Source organism: Oreochromis niloticus, linkage group LG23 (genome assembly GCF_001858045.2).
Source record: "Oreochromis niloticus isolate F11D_XX linkage group LG23, O_niloticus_UMD_NMBU, whole genome shotgun sequence".
NCBI lineage: Eukaryota > Metazoa > Chordata > Actinopteri > Cichliformes > Cichlidae > Oreochromis > Oreochromis niloticus.
In genome coordinates this window covers 11,109,222-11,117,092 of record NC_031986.2, presented here as the reverse complement: position 1 = coordinate 11,117,092, position 7,871 = coordinate 11,109,222, and the positions used below count along the sequence as shown (strand labels likewise).

Here is a 7,871-nt window from a genome sequence, read left to right as displayed (position 1 = left end):
TCTCCTGTTTGTTATTTATTCCTGCTGTCTTACTATTAAAATTTCATTCCTGCAGTTGTTGTGGAATTCACTTTTTCCTATAATTATTTTAAGCTTCTCTGGCATTGATTTAAATTTTTCAGAGAAAAAATATTTCACCCTGCTTTTTCGAAGCTTGGGAAGCAACTGTGATTATATAATTTCCTCACAGAATAATAAAGTACCCTGATTCTGATAATGATGAGCATATAAAAAGGTTTTGTGAGCAGCTCAAACAACAGATTTGGGCTGATAACAGCTAATGAATTGATTGTTTTGTAGTCTTCTCTTCAATCCAGTTACCCCATTATTTAAAGGGGCCAGTTCACCCAAATGACTAAAGCCCTTCCCTTCCCAGACCTCTAAATGGTTAGTTATGGAATATAGCGGTTTACAGACTGCAGTCATAGTGAAGGAGAAAAAAATTGATGTAGTCCCATCTAGTGGATGAACTCTGAATTACACACACACAAAAATCACATTTGGCGTAAGTCGTCAAACTCCATTTTGCTGTTTGCCAACCATCAATAAATAATAAAGAAGAAGAAGTTGTCAAACTGCGCTCATAGGCTGTATGGAACAGATGAATGTAGCAACATCGGTTCTGTGAAGTCTCATTTTAAAGTTATATATTTTTTAAGGTGTGTGTGTGTATTGGAGTGCATCAGCTGACCCTAATAGACAGGATTACCAAGGTAACATGCTTTCACTGACCACAACTGTTGCATAGATGTCTTGGACAGACTTTCCCACACTGAGGAATGTTGTTTGTCATACAAAATGCATTAAAAATGCTCATAGGGCCACAGACACCATAAACACTTGAGAGGTCCTGTCAAATTAGTGGAGATGAAGCCTGGCAAACAGCTGGCAGCTACAGCCTGCTGTTACAATTTGTTAGAGCCTGATTTTAAGACCAATACTGATACCAACCAATATTTATTGATTTAAACAGTTGATATATATTAGCTGATATTTTTTCTTTCAGACATAGAGGAATTTCCCTAACATTTGTTAAGTTTAGTTATTTGTGAGTCCTTATTGAGATAATACGGCTATGCAGTTTAAAAATAATGTAGTTGTGAATTACTTGCTTATGCTGTGCCTGACTCTACTTGTATGAGCTGGTTGGGAAGTTGCCAGCACAATAGTCGATTGTCAAATTAAAACAATATCAACACTTACAAAATGGCTAAAGGATGTTTCTCTTGTTTATTCTTTACTCCATCATAAATTCCAGTACTGAGATCTCAGCAAATAGCTAATATCGGCTGATAAACGTTGGGCTCTGCTAATAATGCATAACTTTGAGTCAGACAAACAACTCGGGACACATAAATTGCACAAGTTAATGCGATGTTTTATTCATGAACCTAGGACCATTTATATATATAAAACACTGTATAAATACTCTATATATTCTACTTCCTTCTTTGACCTCAATAACAAATAAAAAATAATATTTTTTAAAAAAGCCTCATGGTTATATTTAACAGGCTGTACAAAAATAAATAAAGTTTGGATATTCTATACAAAGGAAGAAAAACAAAACATGGTGCCTTCACAGAAGGCAGGAGAGACTTACTTATGAAGTAGTAGTAGGAGACATGTCCCTCTTTAGGTCTCCACGCACGCGCATGTTCACACACACACACACACACACACACACACACACACACTCCTCTTTGGTCTTTGAGGAATTCCCTCTTGGAAGTCTGTGTAGACGAGGGCAAGATATGGCTAAAAAACACTGTACTGAGGCATTCAGAGAAACTGGGTGTTACAATGTGCCGCTGGCTAAGAAAAAAGAATAGAAAAGAAGATGAAGTGCTTCAGGTTTATGATAAATAAATGCAGACTGAAGTTTGGACATGACTATGAGCTATCTTATTTTCCATACCTGATGGGGTGAGCAGTTAGATTATGAGCTATTCTCTTCCTTTTGTCTCTTTATACACTGTGCGATTAAGCTCCTCCCCTATTCCAACCATTATTTATCTGTCCAGCCCAGCTTGGACAAACATTATATACATGCATTAAAATTATGACACACGCACACTGTCTCGCACAAACACACACACACACACACACACAGGTGTGACATTGGCATGATAAGCAGCATCCTCTTTAAGGGAAATCAGGAATGTCCATGCGTTCTTCCCGTCAATGGGACGCAAATGAAATGTGCCACTGCTTTACAAGGAGGACAGACAGGCAGCAAGCTATGTTCAGTCCTACTGTTCAACATTTAACCCCCGGATTGATGGAGGGAATGGCTAAATATTGATAGTTACAGTGACAATTGTGGACACACTGAATTCTGCAGCACTCTCACTCTGGATGTAAACATTCATTAGCCTCTGTGGGCAGAAAAGATCAGAGTTTTTAATCTGCTGTCTTTCCGAGTGCTGGTGTAACAGAAGGTTAGATTGCATATGCAGTCCTCAGCAGGCACTCTGATTGCACAGCTCCAGCAGGGGTCGCGGACGGTCTTTGGGGTCACAGCTGTCCTTGGTTAGCGTACGCCCGTCGTGGTCGATGCAGTGCAACTCACGTTTACGATAACCTTGGCCGCAGGTCTTAGAGCACGGTGACCATTCGCCAAGGAGCCAGGAGGGGCAGGAATGGGGGGCGCAGGACCGTGACGCCAAAGGGCGAAGCTCCTCTGGGCAGTCTCCAGAGGGACGTCCCTGGGAGTCCAGACACACGACCTCTCTCTGTTGCACACCTCCGCAGGTCTGGGAACAGGGACCCCACTCCCTCAGAGTCCACTCGGCTCCTCCCACCTCTTGGATGGCATTGATAGACTTCCGACGGCCTCCAATGTTGTTGTTGTTGGAGGATGAAGCAGCGTGATTGGGACGAGGGGCAAAGTAGCTGTACTTAACCCTGGGCCTCGGGTATTCCCCTACGGAAAGCACCTGGATTGTCAGGGCCTCAGGGAGCGGGGCGAAGCTCCTGATGCGCTCCAGAGTGGCTGAGGAGCCGCTGTAGCGCAAGAGTGCCCCTGGGAGGGGAATGTCCGTCTCCATGGTCATCAGCTTGTAATCGCCATTAAGTAAATAGGTTCCATCCTGGCGCCGCACTGCCAAGTAGCTGTTATCGTGACGACTACTGGGTGGAGCACGCTGCTTGATGTCGAGGTGTGTGGCACCAGCAGGGATAGTTACAACATCCTGGTAACCAGGCCTGAAACAGACACAGATGGAGGATAAATTTAGCAACATATATATTAAAAAAAATCTGATACAAGAGTGATGAATATTTTAAGGTCAGATGTCTACCTGGCACGCTCCATAGAGCCTGACACCTTCTTGCAGGTCGAACCATCTCCGCCACACACGCCACACTTATCGAAGCGCCGGTTGGAGCCGATGATACGATCACATCCAGCCTTCACACACTGGCCCTGGACGCAGACTGAGGTGGAATCAGGGCTGCATGGTGTGCCGTCAGCCACCTGGGGTCAGCAGAGAAGCACAAATGGGACATTAAAGTTTTGCTTTGTAAGATTCAAAAGGTAAAAGGTGACTTTTCCATGCTGAGACTGAAACCCAGAGGGTGGGGAAAAAAGTGCAATGACTAGTCCTTTCACTTGGATGTCTGGATGACTAAAAGGACTGTTGAGGGTAATAACAAACTTGTGCACTATAAATATTGTTTTTTGTAGCCTTTAGAAACTCTCACCTTAGACTTGAGGACAAAGAAGTATCCGGTCCCCTTGGCCCTGCACACCAGCTTGCAGCGGTCTTTGGGTGAAACTCCAGCGTACTTGGGGACCCACTCGACGCCTTCGCCTGAACCCAGTGACACTTGAGCTGACATGTCATTGTGGGCCAAGCACTGCTCCTCACGGAAAGACAGGCCTGACAAAGAGACAAGGATAAGTCAGCTTTAGTGCTAGTCTATAACCACAGGGCAGCATTCACACCCAGGTAACGAGTGGGAAGTGAATTATTTCTATTTAATCGCCAAAATTTCTTACCATTGGTGTCTGGGCACACTTCTGTGTTGCATGAGCGGTACTGGATCCTCTTTCCCTCGCAGTATTTCCCCCCATTCTTAGGCACAGGGTTATCACAGGAACGGAAGGAATACTGCACTCCTCCGCCACAGGTTCGAGAGCAGTCGCCCCAGGGACCCCAGGGACCCCATCCACCATTAACAGGAGTCTGAAATCAGTGCAATTTAAAAATTATAGCTTAATTGGTCCAGCAGACTAACAGCATGTAGAAAAAAACGTGCTTAAATCAGGTCTGGGTCATACCTGGTGTTTAGCGGCCTGGCTCTTAGTGAGACAGAGCCCAGCCAAGCAGTAGCTGTCATGCCCGCAGGGTGTCCCATCAGCCCATGGGAAGTTCTTGGTTTGGCACACGAGCAAACCATTGGATGTAGTCACAGTGCACCACAGAGCTGCACAAGTGGTGCTCAGGTCAGGGCAGTGCTGGGAGTCTTCGTGAAAGGTCAGGCGACACTGATGGTCAGCATCATACTTTGCCCCGGGCAGGGGCTGGGGCAGTGGCTCGGGCTTAACAGGCTTATCCAGCAGACACTGACCATGGCCGTTGTCCAGGAAGGTGGTGACCATGAGGGCGGAGCAAGGAGACCAAGGCACCTGCTGGTCCAGGTTAGACAGGGTAGAGGCCATCATGTGGGAACCCCAGTGGGGACCGTTGATGCCAGAACACAGCTGCGCATCATCATGAGGCATGTTAAACACGTGGCCTGGAGGAGGAGATGAAATAAGTTATTTAATAAGTGATGCATGTGATTAAAAATATTTTACATCATGGCCAAACATGTTTTTTTTACTTACCCAGTTCGTGTGCCACTGTAAATGCTGCTTGGAGTCCATCGTCCTCAATAATCGAGCAGCTCCTGTCCGGGTCACACGCCGTGCCAACATCTGCCATGCCCAAAGTGTCACACGAGTGGGCACCGCAAAGGTCCTAACAAAGCAGAAAGTGGAGAGCAAGATCATGAGTACTCCCCATTTCTCCACACGTGTTCTATTATATGCTCTACCACAAAACAAACACTCTGACTTACCGTCCTGGTAAAGAGCACGGCCGTGTCGTAGTGCTCCGGGTGGCGGTCGCTTGGAGGATTGTGCTGTCGCTGCCACTTGCAGAAGTTGCGGAGAGTCATGGCAGCGTTGGATGACACCTGAGGACCTCGCTCCTCCTCGGACACCACGAGCAGCTTCACCACCGCCAGGCTGATTGAGTTGTGGATGCTAGGGTGGCGGTAAAGGCGGGACGCCACTGCCATGATGGTCAGGAGGTAAGGTTTGAGCTCCGTGCGGTGGAACTCGACCATAGACTGGTCAGCCACCAGCATGATCTCCAGGTAACGAGGGGTGGAAACAAAACGCCTGGCCCTGTGGTGAGCTGAGAGCAGAGGTTTTATGAGCATTTATTATGTTAGTCCTAAGTTTAACTGCCCTCTAGCATTTCTTATAATTGAAGTCATTCAGTTTATCTGGGGCAACTTGCACACTGCAGAACTCAGCAGCAGTGTCCTAAATAGCAGCTACAGAGACCCGTTATTTTTTTTTTCTTCTCAGAGGGATAGAGGCTCCCAGGAGAGCTCCGGATGTGCCTGGAGCAGCCTGGCTGCCATGACTCAGCGTCACACCACCAACAGCTCCTCCTCCTCGGGGTCCACGCATTCTTAAACTGACCTTCTCTGGTGGAAAATTATGCCAGAGAGAGAAAGAGCGAAGGGAGAAAATCCTTTCTGGGGGTGGGGTGGGGGGAAGAGTGTCTGCCGGTGAGAGTTGTACCAGGAGGCGAGTTTACACGCCTCAGCGCTACCGGGCTCTGACTGGCCCCAACCCCCTTCACCCACACTCCTCCTCTTCTTTCCTCTTAAAGTAGTTTAACCGCCCCCCCCCCCCCCGACACGCACACCCACCACCCCCACCTTTCCTCCCCTCCCTTCCTCGCTGACAGAGCTGTCAAAAGGTAGCCGAGTGCATCGCGCACGCTGTGCAACCCTGACACATTAACTTTTGCTACATTTACACGTTTAACATAAAATCTAATCTTTGCTCTCTTTTTTAATATATAAAGCTGCAGACAAGCTGAATACTCTTCGTTTTTTTAAATAAATAAATAATGTTGTTGGGTTTCCTTTGCTTTTTTTATGGTGCTGCTCTCCGCATTTCAGCTTAGTCCGTCATAAAAATGAGTAACAGCGTGTAAAATGCGCTCAGCATTACCTGTCTGGTCTGCGTTAGGGGCTCCGTGACTGGCCGCTTTTCCCAGATTCTTTGGCACCCTCTCCTCGTCCTCGTTGACCCCGCACTTGGAACTGCTCTCCTCAGCCGAAGCTGCCCGGCCTCTCCGGCGAATCGTATGCACATCCTCGTCAGTGCCCAAGAAGTCAGTGGAGTTAAGGGGCTGAATAAAGTACTCTTCGCCCTTGAAGTAGAATCCGCCCCTGAGTCCATGGCACAGGTTGAGCGCGGCGGCGGAGCGCTCATCCCCGTTCACCGTGCCTGAGTAGAAGCAACCCGGCTCGGCTCCGCTATTGGGTTTCGGTGTCGGTTCGGACACGGGAGTCCCCACGATGTGGAAGACAAAACCTGGCGCCAAAAAGGTCTGGTCAGGCTCTAGACGCAAAACCAGCTGCATGCCAAATACGTCCAACCGGTACACCCTCATTTCCGCCTCCTTCTCGCTCTCCTCCGCGGAAAGAGTCCGCCACGCTTCGGTTTCGCTCTCCGACCGGGCCGTCGGGTCTAACCTGACCGGCACAACGGTGCCCTGCTCCCAAGCACCGTGCGCTGCGCCGACGCACAGAGCGGCAATTAAACTGATGGAAATGCATAAAAACGACATCATGGAACTCTGGAATCCAACAAGTGGAAAGATAAACTGAGAGTTAAGTCTTTACAATGAAGAAGTAAATCCTTTAAAAATCCACCATGAACTAAAAAAAGGTCTTTGAACTCACAAAAAAACCCAAACCCAATATTACGCACACGTATATAAATCTAAACAAATAACTAAGAAAAAATCAAATCCAGTGCAAAACTCATTTAAAAGTTATGTGCAGATTTGAACTGTTGCAAAGAAGTCCGTTCATTAAACGACAATAAGTGTTGTAGCAGTAAAATCCAACAGGTCGCCTCTATCTCTATCTCTTTCTCCAAAACTGAGATGTCTCCGTATCTAAATCTAGCTGTCAGGTCAGAGGCAAGTCTTTGCTCTGCAGGACAGGCTGCTCTGTTCTGTCTTCTGTCAGAACTGAGCCGGTCCCTCCTATTTATCCATGTATCCCGGGACCACCCCTTTCCTGAGGGCCCTTTGATCTGAGTGGGGCCGAATCCCGTGCGCAACGAAAACGCACCAGCGACCTGGAGCGTTGCCATGATAATCAATCATTGTGGAGGAGAGAGGGAGCTCTTGGCAGAGGAACTTTTCTTCTTTGGTCCGTGCTTATCTGTCACAACAGTTACTCTTAAAGCCCCTCACGGTATCATTGCTGTATTTGGGTTATATTAGCATTCACCTTATAATAGAGACTTTTGAGGAATTTCACTGGAAATGTCTTAAGGCCCCTTTTAGTGTATACCTGATAAAGCTTTGTTATAGAGGCGGTGTTCTACTTTCTCAGAGATATATAACGTTCATGTGGAGCAGTATTGTAAGTGTCACTGCAGCTGAAGAAGGGAAGCTGGGGAATGGGAACAATATCGTGCTGGCCTGGGCTCCAGAAGCCGTACTCACCTTCTCTGTGCCAAGCCGGCTGTGGTGCGCCGTGGCCAGGTTCCACCGCTCTGCTCCCCGGGGAGAGGGAGCAGAGAGGGGCCGCAGAGGTCTTAAGGTGGAGCGGTTCCTCCACTG

The 7,871-nt window shown here is 47.4% G+C and overlaps 1 protein-coding gene across 1 annotated transcript; it reads right to left on the bottom strand.

Annotated features, from left to right (window-relative positions):
- Positions 1-1,353: 1,353 nt before the first annotated feature.
- adamts1 (ADAM metallopeptidase with thrombospondin type 1 motif, 1) lies at positions 1,354-7,275 on the bottom strand. Its single transcript, XM_005450038.4, has 8 exons — positions 6,242-7,275; positions 5,068-5,408; positions 4,835-4,967; positions 4,286-4,743; positions 4,004-4,190; positions 3,706-3,884; positions 3,303-3,478; positions 1,354-3,207 (listed from the first exon to the last, which is right to left on the bottom strand). The coding sequence occupies exons 1-8, from the start codon at positions 6,864-6,866 to the stop codon at positions 2,463-2,465; spliced, it is 2,844 nt and encodes a 947-aa protein (XP_005450095.1). The 5' UTR covers positions 6,867-7,275; the 3' UTR covers positions 1,354-2,462.
- Between the last annotated feature and the right edge of the window lie 596 nt (positions 7,276-7,871).